Genomic DNA, 26,507 nt, shown 5'->3' with positions numbered 1-26,507 from the left:
ATGAATCTGGAGGACATTATGCTGAGTGAAATAAGCTGATCACAAAAGGACAAATATTGTATGAGATCACTACTATAAAAATTCATGAAAAGGTTTACACATAAAAAGAAATAATCTTTGATGGTTACAAGGGAGGGGAGAGGCAGGAGGGAAAAAAACTAAATAGACAATAGATAAGTGGTAACTTTGGTGAAGGGTAAGACAGTGGTACGCAACACTGGGGAAGCCAGCACAATTTGTCCAAGGCAAGGTTGTGGAAACTCCATAGACACATCCAAACTCCCTGAGGGACCAAATTATTGGGCTGAGGGCTCTGGGGACCACAGTCTCAGAGAACATCTACCTCAATTGGTATAACACCGTTTATAAAGAAAATGTTCTACATTCTACTTTGCTGAGTAGCATCTGGGGTCTTAAAAGCTTGTGAGCAGCCATCTAAGATACACCACTGATCTCACCCTGTGTGGAAAAAGGGAGAAAGAAGAAAACCAAAGACACAAAGGAAAGATTAGTCCAAAGGACTAATGGACCACCACTACCACAGCCTCCACCAGACTGAGTCCAACACAACTAGATGGTGCCCGGCTACCACCAGCAACTGCCCTGACAAGGATCACAATACAGTGTCCTGGACAGAGCCAGAGAAAAATGTAAAACAAAATTCTAACTCACAAAAAATAAAAAATTTCAGACTTACTGGTCTGACAGAAACTGGTGAAACCCCAAGAGTACAGCCCTGGACACCCTCTAGCTCAGTAATGAAGTCACTCCTGAGGTTCACAGACCCATAAAACAAGACTAAATGGGCACACTGGCCCAAGGGCAAGGATGAGAAGACAGCAAGAGACAGGAAATGGGGAACCCAAGGTCAAGAAAGGGAGAGTGTTGACATGTCATGGGTTGGCAACCAATGTCACAAAGTTTTTTAGTTTTTATTATAGTAAAAATTAGTAAAAGGAAGTTGGAGGAAAAAAGGTAGAAAAAAATTAAGTACTCTGATTCCTATACTAACCTACTCTCCACCTAATTCATCCACAGTTTCAGAAATCTGATTCATAGTTTACGTAAGCACAGGTTACAATATGAAAGAAAAAAGTCTTAAAATACTACCGAACTCAAGAAAATGAAGTAAAATGTTATAACTATAAAAAATGTATGGAGAAAATATATAAAGCATAGGCTTTTGTAAGAGTTTTCTCAAGTCCATTATACTCTATTAGCACCTAAAAGTCAACTACGGAAAATACCAATTTCATATTTCTCATGCTAGTCACCATGATTAAATATTAATTGAAATAAAATTTTATCCTGTTAAAGCTGGCAGACCTATTTCATTAAAAATCATAATGAGCCTGTGACAATTTTAAAATGTGTAAAATACTGAACATGTTAAAAGGCTGTTGCTGTTTTTTGGCGGGGAGGGTTAACAATTAGGCTCTTTATTTAATTATCATGCAGAATTTACAATTTTAGTTAAGTGATAACTTTCTTATTCCATAAGTTACTATTTTTTTAAATGAAAACAGTAGAGAATAAAAAAAGGTAGAAGTTTAAACCTATAACATACATTGAACAGCTATGGCAGTTATAAGTATACCCTAAGGGATGGTTTATGGTCTTTTGCTATACTTGAATTATGCTGTATCAATTATTGTCTGAGGAGACCCTGGTGGTGCAGTGGTTAAAGCGCTCGGCTGCTAGCTGAAAGGTCAGCGGTTCAAACCCACCAGCCACTCCATACGAGTTTACAGCCTTGGAAACCCTATGGGGCAGTTCTACTCTGTCCCATAGGGTGACTATGAGTCAGATTCAACTCAACAGCAATGGATACAAATATTGTCTGAAATATAAGCACCATTACCTAGAGCCTAGAAATTTTCATGCTAATAATATGCTATAACAAAACCAAAGAATTAGTACATAGAAAATGATGACAAAATTGAATAAAATAGATTCTACTCAATCACCTATTTGTTTGAGGCCCTTCTTCGGCATTGTTTCGCAAGGTCGCTTTGGACAATTCCTCTAAGGCATTTCGGTATTCTTTACAACTTAGGGTAGAAACAGATTGAAAACTGTTAAACATTAAGTTTTTCTTTCAAAATGAATCATATGCTTTAGAATAAGCTGTGAATTACAGAAACACATCATTATCCACAAATGTCCATAATTAAACAAATACATCTGGGTTAACTTTTGCTAGTTTTGTTATTGAGCAAGTAGAAGCTTCATGAGAAAGGCTGATGTCGTCTCACAAAATAATACAAAATATAACTCACCGAAACACCAACCAATATTATATCCTAAACAATGATCACAAAGGCTTACTAACATGTAAATCAAATGCCTTCAGAGGTTGAACAGGTAATTTATAAGTATGAAACTTCCGGCTTTAGTACAACAGAGTGGAAAAGAACTTGGGAGTGTTTTCCTACTTAAAGGCACTGAACTTTAAGAAAAAAAAATTTTTGTAATGTTGCAGTGACCAAAAAAAGTTCAACTCTAGGACAGCAGTCCATCATTGACATGTCAGGAACAAGAGAGGCATATTAGGTGGTGTTATTTTTCCAAGACATTGAAAAAAAAGTGACCTCAAGAAGAATAATTGCTCCCTAATAAAAAAAAAAAAAAAAGTACAAAAGATATTTCTAATTCGGCTGACTTTCCTACCTTTCTTATCTATTAATGTAATATGACTAATTAGTAAAGTGAGAAGCAAATACTATCTCCTTAAAGGCCAAAAGGCAAAGATACAAAATCTGTCTTAATGGCATCTTATACAGGAAAAATATTCCTTATTACCCAAACAGTAAATTCTAAACTCCATAAAGGCAGAGGCATATAAATCTGTCTTGTTTACCCCTGTATATCCAACACCTAGTATAACACATATTGTAGACACTAAAACATTTGTTGAATAAATGGACCCCTTGTAACCACCATTCTAAAAAGAAAAATTAAAAATTTTAACGCCTTCCAATGGAAAAAAAATTATTTTTAAAATAATTAAACACCTTAGATTCTACTTAAACTAATTACATCCACTGCCAAGGTAACTTTAAGATTAAAAGTCTTAGTATTAACATTTCTTCTAGACATAATATATAACAAGTATGTTTAAAGTGGGGTGCTTCTTTAAGACATATGGTAACTGTGGGCATGTAAATTAAAAAGTCAGAAATGCCTAGGGGTTAAGAGATAGAAATAGCATTACTCTAAGCAGAAAAATGTTACCAGGTAAGTATGGAAGCAAAAGGGAAATGAAGAGTACAAAAAAGGTATCTGGACGATATAAGGCAACTATAGAGCAGCATTAGTAAGTAAATGTAAGGAAGCAATAAAGCAAGTGGACACAATGGATGAACATTATAATAAGAGAATGGTTAGAGAATTCAAGGATTAGTATAAATAACTTGCCTCATCAATTTATTTATTAAGATCTTCAGAGTCATCCTGTACCCCATTACTTAGGGGAAGAAAAGGTTTACAGATACAAAGAGACCAGGCTATCAAGCCCAAAGAATATATATTTCGCTTACATGTGATCTTTTTGCTTTACCTATGTGAAAGGTCCCAAAAATAAGGTGATTAATAAATATGCATAAAATATATACATAAAACCATAAGTGAAACAGTCCCATGAATAATACCTGAGAGCAAAAGCAATGATGGAGCTAGGTTCCTTCTCACAGACTGCAATGGGCACCCGTTCATGTTCATACATCAAGTAGTGTTTATCTGGATCACTGTTCCAAATTTAAATATAAATAAATAAAACAAAATTAGCAGAATATCACATATAGAGACCCTCAGCACATGACAAGTAAATCTCAAGACAATTTTCAGTGAACTAAATACTGCACAGTAAGACTATAATTAAGCAGTCAAAATGTATGCAGATGCTAAGAGCTTGAACCAAATAGGCAACAAAAAGATATCAACAGAAAGTTTTTGAAGGCAGTTTAAAAGATTATGAGAACTAGGTCTCAAATCAGAGACTCTGGAGTAGTCATTCCAAATAAAGCTTTCTGTACTGCCAAGACTTTGGACAAAAGGGATTTACAATGAAGAGCAGGAGTCTAAAATATTTTGTTCTACTCTAACCTTGAGAGAAACGTCTTCTGGAAATTGTAGAAGAGATATACTACTGGCCCAAAAACAAATAATACGACATACAGCCACTCTCCTAGTATCACATGGAAACTCTCTAACGTAACTATTTGAACCCCTAACCTTGCTCCTCTGATTTCCACTCTAACTCCCCAGACACTATTAGACATATACATTCTGTGAAATAGTTATTTACTGAGAACCTATAATGTGCTAGGGAAAAACTACTACTAAGAACCTAACATTTGCTAGATGTTAACAATACAATGCCGAGAGGGAAAAAATTAGGCATGGTAGAGTGTACAATATAAGAGGATAAAGAAAAAATCCTAAAAATAAATATAATCATTATCTGAGGTGGTAAGTACTATGAGAAAGCCACAAGAACCTACAACAAAGAAACCTAATTTAGTCTGGGCAAGGGATGGGGCGGATCTAGGAAGGTTTTCTGGAGAAAGAGTGAATAGAAAGAAGGTGAAAGCATATCCAAAGGCCACAAAATAGTTATTACCTCAGTTTACTCACTTTATATCCAGAAAAAGCAAGCAATTAATTTCAGGACCAGTAATCTCAAGCAGTAGGTAACATTAGTTAATGCTTCCTTCCCTCACTCATGTACTATATAAGGGGTATACGCTGCACAAATTATATCAAAACACATCTCTTTTACCATGACAAAATATAATTTAGGCCTGAGAAATACATGTAAGATAAGTAAACATATTTAAATACACAGACAGTAAGTCTATTGAGAAGGATTTTAAAAATTACATGAAAATAAAACCACCTAATAGCCACTGGCTTTTATAATACTTACAAAGGAAATGGAATAGGATTATAGCTATTTCCTGGAAGCAAATTTGCAAAGATGGTTTTCATGGTTGATTTTTCCTTCACCTGGCTGTCTGTGGATCCCAGCAAATGTCCATCAAACACATCTAGGATGAAAAATGTTCTATTTATATGTTAATATTCAGGAAAAATAAGAAACTATAAAGCATCAACTTTCTTTTTCTTTTCGGAATACAGACACAGGCATACCATAACTACCAATTGTGGTTTAAAATTTCTTACCCAGGAATTGTGACTCTTATGAGATCAAAGGAAGCAATAATGAAGCATACATAGCAGTGACTTCAAGGGCACATTTTATCACAATGTAGCTTCTCTGAACTTGGAGTCATCCTACAACTGATGGCTTCTTACATCACAGGTGTCCAGGCCACAGCCATGATGTAATTACTGCCTGAGCATGCATGAACTTAAAGATAGCTGTTCTTGCTGCCGCTTCAACTCAGTTACGTGCAAAGTGGTTATTTACACCTGAGTTTCATTGCCATTTAAAATGTCTTAAAGCTTTACACCAGAGTTAAGCAGTTACTGCATGAACAGAAAGCAAGGAAAGAGAGATGGATGGCATAAATTTACTATTGTTGTTAGGTGCCACCAAGCTGATTACGACTCATAGCGACCCCACGTAACAGAGGAGAACTGTTGTATAGGGTTTTTTAGGCTGTCATCTTTACACAAGCAGATCACTAGGTCTTTTCTCCAGTGGAGTCACTGGGTGAGTTCAAATGGCCAACTTTTTGATTAGCAGCTGAGCACTTAGGGTTCCTTAAAAATTTACTATTAGTGAAGCAAAGATTCATTGTTGGAGAAATGGCTGCAATGTGTCTGTTTTCTCATAAAGCAACACACACATACTTTATGGGACTTAAGAAAGTAAGATCCCCAGAAAGAAGATGAAGCTACATGACATTTTGTTACTGACAGATTTACTTGTCAAGTAGTGCAACTTAAAGAAAAAGTGATACAATGAAAAAGCTGTATCTAATTAAGTCTAAAAGAGCACTTTCAGTAAGTACAAAATGAAAAAAAGAATTCTAAAGGATAAGAGCACTGTGTCAAAGAATTAGCAGCGTTTTTCTTTCTTGGTGATACATAAAAATATCAAAGATGCATCTTTCAGTCTTAGCTTCACTGAAGTACGGTAAAAGTGACTTGAACTGTACCTTCGGAACTGCTGGCTGTATCGAGTTCAGGGGGCCCTCCTACCATCTGCTCAGACGTGACTTCAGGTGGAGTTGGCAGCTGGAGATGGGTAGAACTGGTGGAGCTCTGACTGGACAGGGTAGTTAAGAAGCGATCCTCTAAAGAAAAACACGATCTTAAATGAGTCATTTAAAAAAGCTAAGTCCATTTCTGCCTAATATAAATGTTTCCAAAATGCCAACTAATATCTCTACTTCCTAAAACACAGATTTTAGCTTCTTAGAAATGAACCAGGACATTTAGCTCATGTTATAGAAAGGGCACAAAAATTTAGAGAGGTTGAATGACTTGACCATAATTAAATCTTTGTGGCAAATATTATAATTGCAACCAAGTCTGACTCCTATCCAATACTCTTTCTACTACACCACAATTTCTACCTAAATACAAGTTCATTCAATTTGACAAGGAATGAAATTAAGATACTACTGGGGATAGCGGGGGGCTAACATGCTTATTCTGAGAGAAAAACTCATTTAATTGTAATAGAAAAATGCTAAGAATTATGAGTTTGAGCTCTTGTTCTATAGACTAAGTAAATTTCCTACAAATCTTCTAGACTGGTACTGAGTTATTCAATGAAATACTGTGAAGACATCTTAAGTCTAGAAAAGGTTTTAGTGGCATAAAAATATAAATCAAACTTTGTTAAGATTCTTACAGTGAAACCTTTGTCATAAGCAAAATAGAATTCAAGTTCCTTTTTTCTCTTTGTTCTTCCCCTAATAGCAGTCCTCTCTACCTAGCATACATCTCCGTATCTTATTATCTTTCAATACACTTTACAATATTTTAAGCTTCCAGGGTTATAAATGCTCTTAGCAGTTAAACGAGATTTATAGACTAAGAAATTTCCTTCAGTCCAATAGCAGGTGATCACTAGACAATAGCCAACCTTTTTCACCATTTTGAAGTCCTGGAGAAACATTCCGTGGAGATGCATCCATTGTACTTGTCTGTGAATAAGCAGATACGTTGTTATTAAGGAAAAATTAAGATCACATTTTTTAAATTCTCTAACCCAGCAAACATGACGCTTTCGGCCTCAGGACCTTTTTACACGCTTAAAAACTATTAAGGACCCTCAAATTTTGATTTTTACATTTTTAGAAATTAAAACTGAGAAAGTTTTTAGAATACACACTTATTAATTCATTTAAAAATAAAAATAAACCCATCACATATCAATATAAATAACTTTTTTTTTTTTACAAAAAAATAACTTTTCCACACCCACAAAAAAGTGTAAAGGGTGGCGTTGTTCTACACTTTTACAAATATTTTTAATGTCTAGCTTAATAGAAGACAACTAAATTAATACCTGGCTCCTATATTTAATCTGGAAACCCTGATGGCGTAGTGGTTAAGTGTGACAGCTGCTAACCAGAAGGTCAGCAGTTCGAACCTAGCAGGCGCTCCTTGGAAACTCTATCAGGCAGTTCTACTCTGTCCTATAGGGTCGCTATGAGTCGGAATAGACTGGACTGCCATGGGTATATTTACTCTGTTGAGATATATGGTTTTGACTGAAATACGTAAAGAAAATCCAACCTCATAAATATGCAAATGAAAAAAGGAGATCTTGCTAATTCCCTGAAAAAGTCTCAAATTCCCAGGGATCCTTGAACCACTCTTTGAGAATACTGCTGTTAAGTAGCTTACTTCTTAGCATTAAAGCATCTGAGAACGACTTATGACTATCCAGTAATCTTTTATTATCCACTTTTCTCAAGCCCCACATCCACAGATAAGACATATTTAGAGTGACTACAAGCCATGTGGAAACCCTGATGGCTTAGTGGTTAAGTGCTACGGCTGCTAACCAAAGGGTTGGCAGTTTGAATCCGCCAGGCGCTCCTTGGAAACTCTATGGGGCAGTTCTACACTGTCCTATAGGGTTGCTATAAGTCGGAATCAACTCAACGGCACTGGGACTGGTCTGGGATAAGCCATGTGTACAAAGTGACCACAAAGTCATTGCTTAGGTCTTTGCTTAAAGGTCACCACGCCATAGAGACCTTCCCTGGCCACTCTATATAAGATACCCAACCATCACTACTACCATCACCCACTCCCTCAGCAACGCTCTAACTCTCTTATTTTTTCTTTAGAGGCGTTTTTATTTTTTCTGTATTAATTGGTTTATCTGTTTATGGTCAGTGTCCCACTCATCAGACAAATGTTCCATGGGACTGTAACTATGGTCTTCATTCTCAAATGTACATATTGTACCTAGAACAGTGTCTAACAAAGGGTTCTCAAGAACTATTTATCATATGAATAAAGATAATGGCAGTTCTACAGATTTTCAAATCAACTTTCAATCTTTGAAAAAGATGACTGTAAGTTGAGTGATTTTGTATTTTTAGTTCTATGTCTACACACTATAACTTAAAGATCTTACAGCATGAGCTTTGCAGTTTTTTCAGTGGGCAAATGGGAAGGCCACCAGCAGTCCGTGGTAGTCATTAGCAGCCTTTGACTAGCTGGCAAATACTAATATACAGATCATCTTCAGTTAACCTGATTCTTACTCTCACCTAAACTTTGAGGAAAATGATTCCTATCCAGTTGTTTAAGAGACAGTGAAGAATTCATTTATATATTACTAGATAACACAGAGATCTAAGGCACTTGGATCCATCATTTCAAGAAACTATTCCTCTACAAATACTACACACTTAAACTAAAAGAAAACACTCTCACAAAAGCCTTCATGGTATCACAACATTAAACCCTTAATATACTTACTACATTTTAAGATGGCCCCCAGGATACCAATCCCTGATGTGCACACACTTTTCTCCAGTTATTCAATCAAATACTACTCTAGGAACTGCTATGAAGGGATTCTGCAGATGAAATTAAGGCCCCAAATCAGTCATCTTAAACAGGAAGATTATCCAGGAGGGCCTGACCTACTCTCATATAAATCCTTTAAGTCCACGCCTAGCAGTCAGAGGCACAGGAATTAAGAGATGTGAAGCAAGAGAAGAATCTGATGCATCATGGCAAGCTTTGAAGATTGGGGGGCAGGGTCAGGTGGCAAGGAGCACGGGTGGCCTCTAAGTGCTGACAATGGCCTCCAGTCAACAGTCAGCAAGAAAACAGGGATCGCAGTCCACAGCCACTAATAACTGAATTCTGCCAACAACCTGAATGAGCTTAAGAGGATTCTGAGCCTCAGATACGATAAAAGTCCCAACCAAAACCTTGATTTCAGCCATGTGAGACTGAATACAGAACCCAGCTGGGCCATACCAAATTCCTGGCCCAGGGAAACTGAGAAATAATAAATCTGTATTGTTTTAGGCCACTCAGTCTGTGGCAGTTTGCTATGCAGCAAGAGAAAACTAATGCAGTCAGAAAAGGCTAACTAATCAAAGTGTAGCACTAACCCAGTTCAGACCCCTTGAGAAAAGCTGCTCATTTAAGCACAGAGGTAAAGAACACCCAAAACTGCATAGTAAACAAATTAGAGCTCTACTATACACTCACGGCTTCTCCTTTGTAGTGCCGACTGCTGCACGAGGCTACCCTCAGTGATTCAGGTAAACAGAAAAAAAAAAAAAAGAAGTTCAGATAAATGTTTCAAATGAACAAATTATAACAGACCGTTTTATTTGAAGGTAGGATATAAAAGTAATCCAGGTGATGTCTCCTTGTGCGGTGCAATGAATTACTTAATATGGTCCTTCTCTAGCCATAGTCGTTGTGAATTATAGGCAATGATTAAGTGGGATTATGCAAGTAAGGTGTATGGAACCCTAAAAAGGGGATTGGTCAGTTATGCTATTCTTCTACCAGGCTTAAAATGAGCCATCCAGGAGGCAGAGAGGAGAGGATCTCGCCACCACCAAGAAAGAAGCGCCAGGAGTAGAGCACATCCTTTGGACCTGGGATTCCTGCACTGCAAAGCTCCTGGAACCAGCAGACCAAGACAGAGTGCTACAACACCGATGACAGCAAGAAGCAGTAGCAGAGAAACAGCAGCAGCAAAGGCAGGAGACCAGAAAGAGACAGCCAGGAGACATTGCAGTGAGCTTCCCAGCCCACAGAGTGAGAAAACTGAGTGCCTTCAGGCAGGAGGCTTGCTGTAATAGGGTGCCCCCAGGTACTTGGTAGAGCTAGGTTTACCAACTCATGGAGTTAGAGAGCTAAGTGCCTTCGAGTCGAGACTTACTGGTAGAATGGAGTGCCTCTGGGTACTTATCAGAGAGCTAAAAGAGCTTTTATAACACTTGCCCAAGCAGGGCAAAAGCCAGGCGACAGGGCCAACGACCAGAGACAGACTGAGAAGCGGCTATCCTGATCGAAGAACTGTATCCTGGGCATTCCTGAACCTGAACTGTAACCTGTTACTTCCCTAATGAAGACCTAAAGCACTTATTGGTAAGATCAAAGACTACAGCCTCCAATATGGGTTGCATCTCAACACAAAGAAAACAAAAATCCTCACAACTGGACCAATAAGCAACATCATGATAAACAGAGACAAGACTGAAATTATCAAGGATTTCATTTTACTTGGATCCACCATCAGTGCCCATGGGAGCAGCAGTCAGGAAATCAAATGGCTTGCTGCACTGGGCAAATCTGCTGCAAGAGATCTCTTTAAAGTGTTAAAAAGCAAAGACATCATCTTGAGGACTAAGGTACGCCTGACCCAAGCCATGGTGTTTTCAATCACCTTATATGTATGTGAAAGCTGGACGATGAATAAGAAAGACAGAAGAATTGACGGCTTCGAACTATGGTACTGGCAAAGAATATTGCATATACGGTGGACTACCAGAAGAACAAACAAATCTGCTTCTCAGGAGCAACAAAGGCAAAACTTCATCTCAAGTACTTTGGACATGTTATCAGCAGGGACCAGTCCCTGGAGAAGGACATTACACTTGGTAAAGTAGAGTTGGAAACAATTTACAGCACCTAACAACAGTAAACAGTAGTAAACCTCATAACCATGAGTATGGTCTGTGAGTTCTATGTGCCCACTGCAATGAATTATCACACCTGGCAAAAAAGTAGAGAGTGCTATGGGAGAGATGGTTGGTGTCAGTACTGGCAAAAAAGTTGGAGGGCAAAAGCATGTCTGACCCCTGCCTCTTGATTCTGCTTCCCCGCTGTGACATTAAACGAGAAGGTCAGACACCCCTGCCATACCATTTTTACACCTTGAAACCTTGTAACTTCAAGATGGAAAACCCTATTTAATATTACTAATAAAGTATGTATTAAACCATCACTTCTAAGGGTCATAAGTTGAATTATAACAATAGTATTTACATCAATAGAGGAAAAGGGACAAGATTCTTTTTATTACCTTGCTTTCTTCCCCTTGTCTCAGTCTTCCAGGACTTGGAGGAACTGAAGGTCGTTTTCTACCCTTTTCTTGCTGGAAAAGGTCCTGCAACCTATCGCCAAAGGGGAAAAAAAAAAAGAATATGGTTTTATTCTAGTATCCTGAATGATGTCTACAAATTTTCTCTTTACAACTTTGAAACTACAATAATTAAATTTCCTTATTTGGATTGCAAAAGATTTTAAAGTTACATATAACTAAGTTTTTGTCTTATTTCTTATCAACTAGCTCTTGCTGCTTAAGGCTACAGTTATAAATGAATAGCAAATTATTATAAGAAGCAGCACAACAGAATGGAAAAAACATGAGTGCTAAGAAACCAGAAGACCTAGGTTCACATTCCAGCTCTGACAATTAATAGCTGTATAAACGTGGGCAACATTCTTAATCTTCTGGAGTTACAGTTTCCTTTTCTGTAAAATGGAAACAGTATATGTCCTATAACTCAAAAAAGCCCATTGCCATCAAATCGATTCCTACTCATAGCAACCCTATAGGACAGGGTAGAACTGCCCCATAGGGTTTCCAAGGAGCAACTGGTATATTCAAACTGTCAACCTTTTGGTTAACAGCGAGCTCTTAACCAATGTGCCACCAGGGCTCCATAAATCCTGTAGACTCATAAACGCCAAACAGAAGAGTAAATGCCACTATACTGCCTTATTTAGTGCCTAGCATAATTCAAGTGCTCAATAAGTGGTAGCTAAAAAAAAAAAATTTTTATTTTTTTTATAATAATCTAACCGAGATTTCAAGTAAACTCAAAATATTTAAAGAAAAATGTTTTTAAAACATTTCCAAATTAAAGAAAAATATTTCCAAAAATAAAAATTTAAATAAAGGTATAGGACACACATAATAATATATTTGAAATTTCTGACCTAAAAACCAATAGTCACTCCATGGGATACTAATTTAGTTATTTGATAACAATTCAGTAAGTACTGAAATAAGTACACAAGTAAATATTTGGAACAGCACTGAAGACTGTCCTCATCTTTGGTTTTTACATCTTTACAAACTACCTAAAAGATATTTTAAAGGATTAAGGTGAGGAGCTGGTGGTGACAGAAAAATAAGTTCAATAACTTGAGAGTAAAATGAAACATCCAAAATTAATGAAGACATTTAAATGAAAAATATCACAGCATGGCAAATCTGCCAATAATATTAAAGAAACAACAGACTGCAGTCTTACCTGTTATTCCAAGCTTGCAGTACTTCACAAAGACTTTGTTTCTTGGCAATGAGTGACTCAAAGATTGACTGCAGTTGCTGAGGGCTATCTACAGAGGAAGACATGAGCCTTGCTTGCATCTTCTCAGTCCAGTTCTTGAACTCGCCTTCTTCCATCTAGAAACAATTTTAGTAATCTCAGACACTAGATAGGTCCCAGTCCCCCAAAATAAACCTTCTACTAAGTTAGCAGTTAACTTTGGACTTTCTGTCAGAGAAATGAATTACCTCCTTTTGTGCAAAGATATCTTCCATTTTTTCCTCTCTAGTTTTGCTAAATGTATCAGTTTTCAAAGATGCAAGCCTTTCATCAACAGCAAGATACACCTGTGAAACTCTGGCAATAAAAACGTAAAAAACATTAAACATTTCAGAGAAATGGGAATCAAATTTTCTAATCTCACATAAATAGAAAAAAGACGACAAAAACTACAACTATGTTTTATCTAATTAAGAATCAAATATAATTTTGTAGAACAAAAAAGTTCTAAACAGATGTACATTAAAATTTTAACAGTTTTTATGTCTGAGAAAGTCTTACTTCTCTTTCAGTACTTTTCTGTATTGTCTACATTTTTCTTTTTTTCCAGCAAACACATATAACAGTATACAATTAGAAAAAGAAAACTATTTCCATTGTTAAAGAAAGTTAAACTGAAATTTAAGTTTTTTTAATTTCTAATTTAAAATGAACAAATCTAATATTTTAAAATAGATTACAGGCAGCATTAAACAAAACAAACAAACAAAAAAGATGGTCAAAGAAACTAAAATAAGTACTTACTTTTGAAAGAAATCCTTCAGATCCTGAAGAAGCGACACTTTCAAAGGGGCCTGACGTTTAATAACTATTTTGGGGAGTGGAACACATACTTCAAGAAGACGAATGGGAGAATAACTGAGAAAAGAAAGTAAGAGGAGAAAAATGAAAAGCACTTCAATACCTGGAGTAGAAGTTTATCACGATAGCCAACTAAGGCCTATGAGCATATGAGAAAGCTTCTGTAAAATGGCATTTTAAAACAATCATAAAGACTCTGAAGACAACTCTCAGCCATTATAAATGTCCTCCCCAATTAAGGGGGGATTTTTGTTTTGCTTGATTTTTCACTGCACTGAGGTGCCGTCTTTTGCCCCCTGCGGCTATCCTCACCTGCTATATAAACAAAAATCACTTCAAGTAAACTTTATGAATGAGGAGACGGGCTCCTTCCTACAATTAGCTTAAAAAAAAAAAAAATATAGACATAGGTATTCATTACTCTCCCAGCTCCTGAGGATTCTTCATGAGTCTCTATTTCCTTTTTACCATAGGGTTTATGTGTGTCTAGTAAATGCTATCCCCCACCTTGGCCCTAGGTTCATGGCTAAAAGCTCTTGCTTAAAAAAGGAAATAAGCTCTAATCACAGCACATATTTCCTAAGTACCCATTGTGTGTCAGTCACAATTTAGGTGCTGGATCTATAGCACTAAACAAGGGCCAAAATTCCTGGCTTCGTGATTCAGGAGTAGCAAGATTCCAGTAATAAACAAAACAAATAAAAAATATATTTTATTGAATGGTAAGTGCTACAGAGAAAAATAAAGCAGGAAAGGGGATGAAGGAGTGCTGGGGCAAGGGGATGTCATGCAAGGTAAAATCTGAACAAAGACCCAGGAAAATAAGGAAATAGCAGGCAGGTAAGTGAGGAAAGGCCAGTTCAGGGTGGGAAGAAAAAGTGAAAGGCTCCAAGGCGGGGGCCTGCCTGACATACGAGGCCCAGCCAGGCCAGCCAGGCTGCAGCAGAGTGAGCAAGGGCAGAGTGGTAGAAGGTGAGGTCAGAGAGGTACTGACTGGGCAGCCAGAGCATGCAGGAAATGACAGGCCAATAAACGGACTCTGCTTTGACTCAGGGTAAAAAAGACATCAGAGGAGTGACCTGATCTGATTCCCATTCAACACATCATTCTGCTGTGCTGACGACAGGCTGCAGGGGGCAAGGGCAGAGGGAGACTGCTTGGGGTCACTGCAATGATCTCCGTGAAAGATAACGGAGGTGCAGTCTGGAGTGGTAGTGTGGAGGTGTTGAGAAGTGCTCAGATTCTGGATATATTTTGGAGCCAGAGCCTGAAAGCTTTCTCATTTAATACCACAGTGGTAAATATCTATTTAACTTGCCATTTTAGCCCTGTCCAGAATATTCCATTATCCTTATGCTAGATAATATCATAGCAAAAATTCTGACAGGTTCTAACATGCATAAACAATGTCTAAGGGTGAGGTCTGTGGTTTCAAATCATGACTCCATCACTTGCCACTGTATTAGTCAGGATAATAATAATACCTATTCTTAGGGCTGTGGTGAGGATTTAACAAAAATGACACACTAAAAGGGTCTGGCCCTCTGCACCTACAGGGTTGTGGAGGGGGAACAACACACCCACAGATTACTTCAATCTAGTAGTGGAAACATGACAAAACATTCAAGAGAGTACAGGACCATTTACAAGGTCCCTTTGACTTCTTACCTGAAAGATGCCACCATCTGGTTATAAGAGAAATATTGGTGATAATCATGGTGGATGGAGTGACCACATGGCTCAGCATTGGCTCTGCGAGTGTACTGATGCCCATAAAACCTAAGCTCAAGGTACTTTGCGAAGGACATGGACCAGGACTCATTGGAAAGAGCAACAACAGGTGTTACCTGAAATTCAGATAAATAATCCAAGTTATCTAAACACATTTTGAGGAACACATTTTTAAAAATAATGTATTTTCTTTTCTAATATAAATCTAGTACATTCTGAATGCAAAAAAACTGGAGAAACAAAAGTTCAAAAGTGGGTAGAGTTGAGGGTGGCCAGGCAGAGCAGTATCATCAGTAATTCCATCACCAATGTCAATATGCTAATGTATGTTTACTTTCTATGTATGAATACATATATGCATAGCCAGAATATTTGTAAATGAAAAACCTTTCCTATAATTAGTTTCACAGCCTTTCATCTTTTTACTTAGCAATGCACTGTGATATTTTCACATGTAAAATATTCTCCTACAACTTGATTTTTAATAGCCAGGGAATATCCCATTATATGGACACACAATGTATTCCTATTAGTGCATGGGTCAATCTACAGAAGCTTACATATTCTACAACAAGACAGTACCAGCCATCTAACAGCAACTAAAGGCCTGTAAGAAAAACTACAAAAGTAAGACTGATTACTACTAGAAATGATTTCACACCTATATGTTTGATACTACAGAAGAAAACAACTTTGATTTTGGTCTCCTCAATCACTAGTAAATTTATATAGGTTATACTACTACTTCACCTGTAATTCCCACATGCGCCTTCCAAAAGCATATAAAAACACTCCAATATAAGCCAGTTATGGTAACAATGAAGTTAAATTTGGCAAATACTCACTGCAAACAATTTAGATACGAAAGTATATATTTAAGGGGGAGTGTGCTGTCACATTACAGGGATTGCAGCTAGTGTCACATAATATCTGTATAAATCTTTGTACAAGAGAGTAACTTGAGCTGTAAACTTTCACCTAAAGCACAATAAAAAAAATTTTTAAAGTATATATTTAAAAAGCATAATATGGTAGCAAATACGTGTGCCAGATTTGGAAAAGTAAACGAAGACACACAGAAGAAATAACACGCGATCTTTTTCTCAAGAATGTACACGACAGCCAGTAGAGTAGTAGCATGCGCTCATCTGTATCTCTTAAAACAGAAACACTGATATGGGCTCAAATTTATTATGCAAACACTACTGCTTTACAACTCTGTCGCCCTCTAGAGGTCAAAAGTTGTATCTTATCTTTTTTTAATTCTTACACAGTACCTTGCACATAGGTGGTACTCCATAAATGTTTGCTGAATGAATAAACATAATTGAGAACTGTAAGATAACATCTCAAGATACTGAGATCCTGTATTTTATCTAACAACAGATATAGTCCAAAAGCGGAATCTTTAAAAATGAAACATTAAATTGAACATACAGCACTGGAAGGGAAAATAAAGATAATAATAACCCAATGACATATTAAGTCCAAAATAATACAGACCACCCTCCTCAAAAAAAGAACTATACGAATAAAGAAATATGTGATATTATACAAAATATTATACGAATAAGGTACATTTACCTGTTTGCAGATTCTGCACCAGGAATATGTGAGAATTGTATGTTGGTATCCAGGTACTGGAGAATCCAATTCCTTCAGGATTATCTGTACACAGCCTTGGCCGTGGACAAAACGCCGAATATGATGCACCATGGGGGTGTCACAGAACATGCTAGGACACTGATAGGAAGGCCTTTGACAAACAAGAAAGTCCTTTTCACATTAACCATGAGAGAGAAGCAACATATAATGAGTATTGGCTAATCAGAACCACCATCAAAAAAGCGTAGCACCCTCTCTAGATGAGTGGACTATGTGCTCATGAGACAACCACCCGAGCCGTCCTGTGTCTGCAGTGAACACCCTGTCTTAAGCCACAGCAGGGCAGTAGTTTCCATCTGTTAGGCACCTTCTTACGGTTTTATCTTAAGCTAAGTATTTTTAAAATACCATCTTATTTAACATATGAAAACTCCTGAAATCTCTGGAGATTGTTATCCCCAACAAATGGTGCTGGTAAAGATTAAATCACTTGCTGTTTATCATATAAATAGGAAGTGACCGTGCTCAGACTTAAACCAAGGTCTAGTTTACTCCAGTACTTCTCCTGCCTCTCGTATGAATCACTATTAAAACAAGCTTCCTAGAAAAGTCTTAGGGATGGCAGTGTAATTAGATGAGCAAAGATTTGAGGAATGTACTGAATAAGACATCCTGGTTTGAATATGAAGTAAATTATTCATTTTTATGGTTTACTCTGACATGTAATATAAAAGTGAAGACCGCACAACAATACTTGACATCCGACTCAGGGAATGAAAGAGGAAAATTTATTCTTACCTGAAACAGTATCTCTCTAAAAATATTCCTAATGTAAGATCATTCTTTCCATAAAATTCCATTGTTACAATCCTAAAAGAAGAAATCGTTTCATAGAAAGATAGCATAAGAATTACCAGACAGCAAAGATTTTCCTAAGACCACAAATTCTGATTACCTGTTAAATATGTTTATAATACAACGTTAAAGCAGGTAATATTGTTGTTCTACACCTCATCTGGTAAAACAGGTTTGGACTAGCCAAACTATACAACTTACCCAGCTCCTTCCTAGTCCATTAGTATCTTATGAAACAATTTAACTGGGTGCATAAACTATAATTTTAATTGAGTAAAAGTGATCTGAGCTAGGAAGATGCAATAGTTTCCTTTACAAAGCCTTAGGCCTCACCAACATGAAACGGGACGCCTGTCCCCTGCTCTCTAGTTCACACTTTCCTGAGCATGAAGAAAAGCAGCTCATATTCTTACAGAAAAGCCAATTCCTAACTTTGTACCTAATTCATAAATGCCTACATTTTAGAGAATTTAACTACACCCCTGTTGAAATCCACATCTTATTCAAGCTTTGACCTAAAAGAAGTTCATAAACTCCCAGAGAAAATATTCCTACAGGCTATTCCAGCTCCAAGTCCACCGGCAAGAGCTACCTATACCACTTCTGGGGAAATCTCTGATCTCATTGCTGGCAATGTTTCTGGCTCCAAAATTGAAACATGGAACACACTTTGTCACAGGCATAGTACTCCAAAAAAGTGGTTATGTTTCCCAGTACTTTAAAAGTAAAGGTAAGCCCGTTGCCATCGAGTTAATTCCAACTCATAGCAACCCTACAGGACAGAGCAGGACTGCCCCATAGGGTTTTCCAAAGCTGTAAATCTTTACAGAAGCAGACTACCACATCTCCCACAGAGCACCTGTGGGGGAACCGCCAACCTTTCAGGTAGCAGCTTAGTGCTTTAACCACTGTACTGCCAGGGCTCCAAGTAAAGGTAAACTACCTAATAAACACACTTTTGTGATTATCATTTGAAATAAATAATTATAACATTATACACTGCATTTCTATTTGTATCAGTCTACCTAGAATTTAGTTTTAGAATAAACCCACTAGTAAGGCAAAAGGCTGACTGCTTTTATGAAAAATGAAGCCTGACAAAAAACCTGTCTAAATTCCATATCTATATTATCAACATGCTTACAAATTAGCTTTTATGTTTAAAATTACAAATTTCTCTTCCATCCTTTACACCCTTTTCAATCTTAAGACACTCTCATTTACTTCTATCCATGAACACACACAAAAATTTCGTATTTAATTCACAAGTTTAAAATTTCTACCAATTTACATATAATCAGCACAGTGCCATGTACTTAAAAACAGACCCTAATGGTTGTATCTTTTTTAAAGCTGCAGGAATTCTGTTCTTAAGTAAAGCGCAACAGTCTAGGGAACAAGATTCCTACCAAGGACTAACGCAGGCACTGGGGGCATTGCTGGACTGGGCAGAGGAGCTGCTGAAGAGCACACAGAGTCTCTGGTGGTTGACAGGGTTCAAACAGTCCACCTGGAAGAGAAGGAGCTGCTGAGGAGAGGCAGTTGTAACACACTCAACCCCCGATGTCAGCCCCCATGCATACTTCCAACACATTCTATTCTATTTTTAAAGCCTCCTATCATCACTGTATAAGGAAGAAGAGCACCTAGTTTCTGATGCAAGAATACTCAAAAAATTTAAGTTAAGCTTAAAAACACAAACAGATCTTTAAATAGCTTAGTTTTTTTTAACTTACTTTCTACTTTTATAAAACTACTAAATTATTTTGAAAGTGAGTAGTTAACTAAATGTATCCATATGAAACAGTCTGAGCTGGTGGCTGGATATAACATCAATCTAGAACACCCAGAAATCTAAATTCTAAAGTATTTAAGTGTTTATACTTTATACTTGTTTTTGAAAATTACAAAGGTAACACCTACTCTCTGCTAAAATTCAAACAGGCCAGAGGTACACGAAGAAGCAAACGAGGTACGAGGTACGTAAAGCCTCTCCCTTGATGCCGTTCCCTCTTCACTCTTGAGGCGACTAACAGTGCAGTTAAAAACCATCCATTCTTTTTGCTAGCTGAGTACACGAACACAAGTAAACACCCGTGATTTTGTTTTTATTAAAATGGGATGATGCTACATAAATTAAAAGACAACTTATTTTTGTGCACTAAAAAGTATATCGTGGCCTTTTTTCAGGTCATTAAATGAGATAAAACTTATCCTTCTTACTACAAACATTTGGAAACAATGTTTCAATAAACATTCTCATACATATATTCCTACAAAATATGAGCATCCTTGTACAGACACACTCATTTCTGTAGAAACAGATTACAAAAGGTTAAGAATGTTGCATCAAGGGTACGTCTATGGATATGTAAGTTAACAGACATTCTGATCACTTTCTATAAGTTTATATAAATGCATATAGACATACGTATATACTTACATAAAATTTATGATAGTATTTTTCCATGCCCTCATTAATTTCTGTGAACTTCATAAAAAAACTGTGTGCCATTATTATTTAGCACATTATTACTTAGCACCCTGCCTACCACTGAAATTGAACATTTTATTATGAAACATTTACATTTTCTCATCTAGACAAGGGTTTGTTCTTTAGTTTTATTATTACCATTATCAATAATGCATGCAGCCTCAATTTCTGTTTAAAAAGAAAAGGCCAAGCATCACTGTCACTTTAAAAGGCAATGTAAAGTGTTTTGTTTTAAAAACAAAGGAATCTAACATTAAACATGGGGCACTGGTGGCACAGTCGTTAAAAATTTGGCTGCTAACCAAAAGGCTGGCAGTTCAAATCTATAGATGCTCCTTGGAAACCCTATGGGGCAGTTTTACTCTCTCCTATACGGTCGCTATGAGTCAGCTCTACAGCAATGGAGTTGAACATTAAACACACACACAGGACGAATGGACAAGGGGACCCTGGGGAGGAAAGGAAAAGTGCTGACACATTGCAGGGATTGCAACCAATGTCACAAAACAATTTTGAATAAGTTTTTGAATGAAAACTAATTTGTGCTGTAAACTTTCACCTGAAGCACCAAAACCAAACCCAAACCCAGTGCCGTCAAGTCAATTTCGCCTCATAGCGGCCCTACAGGACAGAGAGCTGCCCCAAAGAGTTACCAAGGAGCGCCTGAGGGATTCGAGCTGCCAACCCTTTGGTTAACAGCCATAGTACTTAAACACTATGCCACCAGGGTTTCTGACCTAAAATACAATAAAATAAAATTAAAAAGGCAAAAAAAAAAAAAATTGTGAACTGCACAAACTTATTGACTATTCAGGAATAATATTTACATTTAAATAGACTCTAATATTAAAGCAAAAAAAAAAACCACACACACACACACTGGTTTCCTACAGTAAGCTTCTTTCTCTCCCCATCACTACTATTAGAGGTCATCCTGCCAGAAAGCTGAAGAGCCTCCACACCTCCCACCACCTGAGAGCTCTTCCTAGTTTACTGTTAGCTCAGCTTGAAACCCCCAAAACCCAATCTCAATACTTTATACTCCTATTTTGTATCTATTAAAACAACATATAAGCAGGCAGATTCAAGACAAAAAAAAAAGCACAGAAGAAATATTTCATCAATCTACATGTGATTTGTCATATCTGATTGTTTTCCTCTGACTGAGCAGTTTCTCAGCAGCTCCTAAATCTACATGAACACCCAAAAGTGGCCCAGCTCACCTTCGTCGACCACGATGCATCACTCGGAATCAACCCTTTCTCTTCCTCACTCTCAGCTCTGCTTCCTGATTTGCCATTGGAAGTACCTGAGGCATCCTTTGAATGAGCAAAAGGATCTAAATTTTTTTGCTGAATTCTTCCTCCTCTGGCCCGGTAATCGGCCAGCATCCTACCCAAGCTCTGGCTATCACCCAGATGCTCGGCAATTCTAGTGCTCACTAGCTCATGCGAGGGCAAGACTTGAATAGACTTGGCCTGAATACTTCCATTCATGCCCTGAAGTCCAGCAAGATCCCTGAGCAGCTGCTTCTTCCTCCTGCCCTCCATTTCTTTGAACTCCTTATTGAGGAGAGGAGACCAGTAAACCTGCTCTGCAAAATAATCTCGGGTAGAGCACCTCATCCCCTTTTCAGTTAAAAGGAAGGGCTCCCGGAATGTGATTACTGGAGAGATACACAGGATCACATCTTTTAATTCTTGCCTGAAGGCCAAAGAATAAGTCTTTCGTTTATCTTCAGAGGAGGTGATTTCCTCTGCAACATATAATCCTGTGTCATCCTGCAGAGGGTCTCTAAAGGCTCTCATCTGGCTTTTGGGATCCTGCAGCTCATCTGCTTGTTGCAAAGTCTCCGGTTCCTCATTGACTACGACATCCTGTTGGTCACCCATGTGCAGCGGCAGCAATGATCCTGGTAACAATGGGAAGAGAGCACAGGGGATCCCAGACACGCAAGCTGTTGTGGCACACTCTTGATGCTTCAAAGAGACATCCTGCAGAACACTTTTATTTTCCTGGTCATTCTTTTCAAACACAATCCTTGATTCCAACAAACTGCTATCATCAGAGGGCAGAGCCTCTGATATCATGGGCAGCCTGTCAGGAGGGAAGTCAGGGTCCCGGGGCAGGGGACTTCCACTGAACTGCTCTTGTGCAGCGCCTTCCTCTCCACATTCCTCAATCAGAGAGTGGAAGGAAGAGTTTCGAGTTAATGTGGGCGGCATAGCAAATTCATCCATGAGGAAAGAGATTTCTAGTTGAGAATGATAAGCTACACAGATCATAAATATCAGGATCTCCTTAACTCGGGCCAGCTCATAATCAGAGCCTCCTCTAAGCTTGATTGTGCAGCCTAGGTGCTGTGGACAGCCTTCAAAAAACATCAGCGTTTTGGTTTGTTCTGCAAACAAGCAAACAAAAAGTTAATGATGTGTATGGTAGGTGGCAATAGAAAAGTCCAGACAGAATTAATTCACTGTGCTAGCATCTACAGGATCAAAAAAAAAAAAAAAACTTTAAGTAATTAAGATCACAGTTGCCTATTCTTATTTACATGGCCAATAGACATTTCCTTCCAGGTGAACACTGTAGTACTGAAGAGTTAACTCACTGACTATAGTCCCCAATCCCAGGTGACTCTTTGCTAAAGATCACTCACCATTAGGCAGCTGGAACATCTGCATATAAAATTTGTGACAGGTGCCCAGGTGTGGTTTTGTAAGCAGCTGGTCCATCGACATTACTAAATCACCTTGAGTCATACGACTGATTCGATCTAAAACTTGCTACAACACAGAAAAAGATTACATCATAGAATTAGAGAAAAATGAAAATCTCAGTAAATTTAGTCTGGAAAATAATGGGAATATTTAAAAGTAATCCTCACAATGAATTTCTTTCATTTGAATAATAACATGATGAATTTTTTAACGTAGCTTAGAGCTACACTTAGTTGCCTAGTAATCAATGAGTCCACTGAAACAAGCCACGCTCCTATCAATAACATCACCCAAGGCATTTAAGCATTATACATTGGCAGATGTACTGGGTGGGTGGTGCGCGGGGGGAGCGGAGACAAAAAAAACTTCCTAGAATTGGCCTCCTTATTTGAGAACTTTTAATGTCTTTAGAGGGTTAATTTTTCAAGAGAGAGAACATTTTCTGCTTATACAACCCCCTAAGCAAAAATTTTTTTAAGCAAAATGAGAGATCAACAAGTATTACTAATTAGCTAATGTTATTATGCCTTTGTTCTTGGAGACCTATGTAATGAGTGTTATCTAGCCAATCACACTTCCAGCCTGAGGCTCTCCAGTCTTAAATAATGAAATAGCTACCACTGCCTTCTGTCCCACTTTCAATACATAAGGAGTAGCAAAAAAAAAGATAATCAAAGAAATCTGTGTATCTACCACATGCATATAAACGAAAAAGCTGTGATTTTTCTTTAGAAAAATAACCCAAAACAGGAGCACTCACGGATTTTACATTAATAACCAAAGTAATGCCATGTTCCAGCAACATGTCCTGGGCAATCCGAGACACGGTTTTCTCAACTAGAACCAATGTGGGCCGAACATCAACTATTCGCTGAACATAATTCTTCAAGAATTCCCTTTCCTAAGTAAGATAAATCAGAAATATTACGCCTGGATCAATTCAAGGTCTACTGAAGTTAAATTACAGGGATAGTTTGACTATTAATATCAATCTCAGCCTAAATTTGATTCATTCAGATGTAATTCTATCAGCAAATTAATTCAAATACAAACAAGAAACTCATTCATCATTCTAAACTGTGTTGATTATACTGAATAGAGTTTCAGGAGAAACTCCATTCTTTGACTCACTAATATTACTTTGAAGGATTTTCAGTTTTTAATTGCCTATAACATGAAAGCCAAGAATTCAATTAGCTAGCTCTCAGAGGTTAAAACATACACACACACACCTCACAATTCCCCAAATGAAAGCACTTTCTAGATGCTTTTAATACGGTTATGGATTTCCCTTTTACATACTGAAACTAACCAGAGTATCTCTTCTTTGGGGTATCTGAGTAAATAACTCTCTAACAGATACTATTATTTAATCTCCTACTCTGCTTACTAAGTTGTAATTTAACAGCATTTAAAATAATTTTACTTGTGCAGCTTCAGTGAAATATAACTATAATAAGTCCTTTTTTTAAGTTTTGGCCTCTGATAAAAGGATGGCAAATAAATTTCCTCCCTCTGGTCCAACACCAGTCAACTATTATGACTGGATGCAAAGCACTGTGTTACATATCATAATGGAATGAATCATAATAATTAAGAACTTACAAGCATCACAGTAAACAAATATTCCTACACATTATATGTGTTTCAGTAATAAGTTCTCACCTGAAGCACAATAGGATCTATGCAAGTAAACTTGGTTTCTTCTCTGTAAAGATACTCAATGGAACACTTCAACAAAAGAATTTTGGGATTTTTAATACAAGAATTCATCTACAAAAAATAAAGTTTGTTAGTTTTTAAAGGTTAGCACTTAACAGACCTCCCCTAATCATTTTAAATTCATACTGATCATAGCTCCTCTTTACTGAAACTATCTCACTAAATTAGTATTAAAATACTCTCATTTAGTCCTTTCATGGTATTCTCTTACAGTTTTTTCAAAGCAAATATAGCCCAGAACAATTGCAAAATTCTTCAAAAATTGGCTGTTTCACTAATGCTAGTTTAGTCTATTCAACCATGCTCTTGTTTTTGTTTTTTGTTTCCCTAACGTTGCAAGAAGAGATACCATGCCCTTAGTGTAAGAGGCCTAAAGATAGGCAATTTCACAAACCCCAAAAGATCAGCAGTTTTGAAAACATATTTAGTCTTTCTAAAATTCAAGAGGGGTAGATGTAGGAGAAAAGAATTAAAACGCCTCCTGAAAATATTTCTAAAAAATGTCTAAGTGGGCATAGGTTGGCAAGCAGATGTGGGTAACAAAAAGTTCAAAAGAAAAAAGCCTCAATGCATCTCCAGAAGCAGAGATTCCAACGCTGTACGCGGGCCCTGGGACTAAAGCCACAGGCAGAAAAGTTTGAAGCCCACAAGCAAGGACAAATGGGTTCTTTCACATCAAGGTTTCAGACTGGCCAAGCTTATAGGTGCAAACTGGCTGCAAACGGTTCTGAAAACAGTGACTCACCAGCTGGGGAACCACATTCAGGGCACTTTGAGCAACTACTGATTAAAGACTCTAAATCTCTAAATATGGGCAGTGGGGCAAGGCAGTCATTCATGCATATGTTTCTACCACACCCACGTGGAATTTTCTTCAATTCCAGAAAAGAGTACAATGTCTGTATCTCTTAATTCAACAGATATCATTTAATTTTAAAGTACTACATTAAAGTACTGCTTTAAAGGGTAATGTGTTATTTCAGTAAGACTACACAGAAAATACTGACTGACTTTGGATCATTGCTATGAATAATGGCTCTAAGCATACTTTTATTTACCGATGGTCACTAATTATTTTCAGGAGCTTTACTGCTTTCCTAAGTTTGAAGCCACTGGGTGGTACATATAGTTAAGCGCAAGACTACTAACTGAAAGACTGGTGGTTGAAACCCACCCAGAGGCACCTCAGATGTCAGGGCCTTGCCATTTGCTTCCAATAGGTCACAGCCTTGAAAACTCTATGGAACAGCTCTATTCTGCACACGAGGTCGCCATGAGTCAGAACAGACTCAACGGCAACTAAGAGGAACTGTAATTTGCTAGACTGCTTAGAGAAGAGCAAAAACAGGACTATGGTCTATCCATCTAGTTTCTCAGGCTAGAAGTCTACCGCAGCTTTCCCCCTAACCAAATCAGTATCTCTAGAGGTGGGGCTTCTCTAGTAAGCATCTCTATTTTTAACAAGTTTATTTTGAAGCAAAGTTTGAAAACATTGCCTCCCTCACCACACACACACACACCCACACACCCTTAAACTACTGAATGAGAAATTCTAGGGTTTGGGCTTAGGAATCTACATTTTGAACAAGGTTCATAGGTAATACTGATGTATACTACACTTGCTGAATCAGACCCTTAGTGGGCTACAGAGCCCTTGCCTACATCCCCCAGCCTTATCTCGTGCTATTTCCCACCTCGCACTTTAAGATTTCAGAGTTCCCCTAATACACCAGGTTTTTCACCCCCCTCCTTTGTGCTAGTGCTAGAAAG

At 37.6% G+C, this 26,507-nt stretch overlaps 1 protein-coding gene across 11 annotated transcripts in view; it reads right to left on the bottom strand.

Annotated features, from left to right (window-relative positions):
- Positions 1-26,507, bottom strand: part of PIKFYVE (phosphoinositide kinase, FYVE-type zinc finger containing) — an 84,633-nt gene that overhangs the window by 15,359 nt on the left and 42,767 nt on the right. For 10 of the 11 annotated variants that reach the window (XM_049888010.1, XM_049888011.1, XM_049888016.1 and 7 more), the window contains 17 exons: positions 24,681-24,788; positions 23,776-23,916; positions 22,955-23,081; positions 21,519-22,696; positions 19,211-19,311; positions 17,745-17,816; positions 16,926-17,097; positions 15,279-15,457; positions 13,554-13,667; positions 12,998-13,106; positions 12,732-12,886; positions 11,495-11,585; positions 7,061-7,121; positions 6,126-6,263; positions 4,928-5,048; positions 3,651-3,746; positions 1,968-2,051 (listed from right to left, as the gene is read on the bottom strand). In XM_049888010.1, the coding sequence (XP_049743967.1) occupies positions 1,968-2,051; positions 3,651-3,746; positions 4,928-5,048; positions 6,126-6,263; positions 7,061-7,121; positions 11,495-11,585; positions 12,732-12,886; positions 12,998-13,106; positions 13,554-13,667; positions 15,279-15,457; positions 16,926-17,097; positions 17,745-17,816; positions 19,211-19,311; positions 21,519-22,696; positions 22,955-23,081; positions 23,776-23,916; positions 24,681-24,788 (3,047 nt within the window). The remainder of the gene's footprint in view (positions 1-1,967; positions 2,052-3,650; positions 3,747-4,927; positions 5,049-6,125; positions 6,264-7,060; positions 7,122-11,494; positions 11,586-12,731; positions 12,887-12,997; positions 13,107-13,553; positions 13,668-15,278; positions 15,458-16,925; positions 17,098-17,744; positions 17,817-19,210; positions 19,312-21,518; positions 22,697-22,954; positions 23,082-23,775; positions 23,917-24,680; positions 24,789-26,507) is intronic. The other variant, XM_049888014.1, reaches the window with a different exon arrangement.

Source organism: Elephas maximus, chromosome 6 (genome assembly GCF_024166365.1).
Source record: "Elephas maximus indicus isolate mEleMax1 chromosome 6, mEleMax1 primary haplotype, whole genome shotgun sequence".
Lineage (NCBI taxonomy): Eukaryota > Metazoa > Chordata > Mammalia > Proboscidea > Elephantidae > Elephas > Elephas maximus.
The sequence above is the reverse complement of the archived record's forward strand: the minus strand, read 5'-3'. Positions and strand labels throughout refer to the sequence as shown.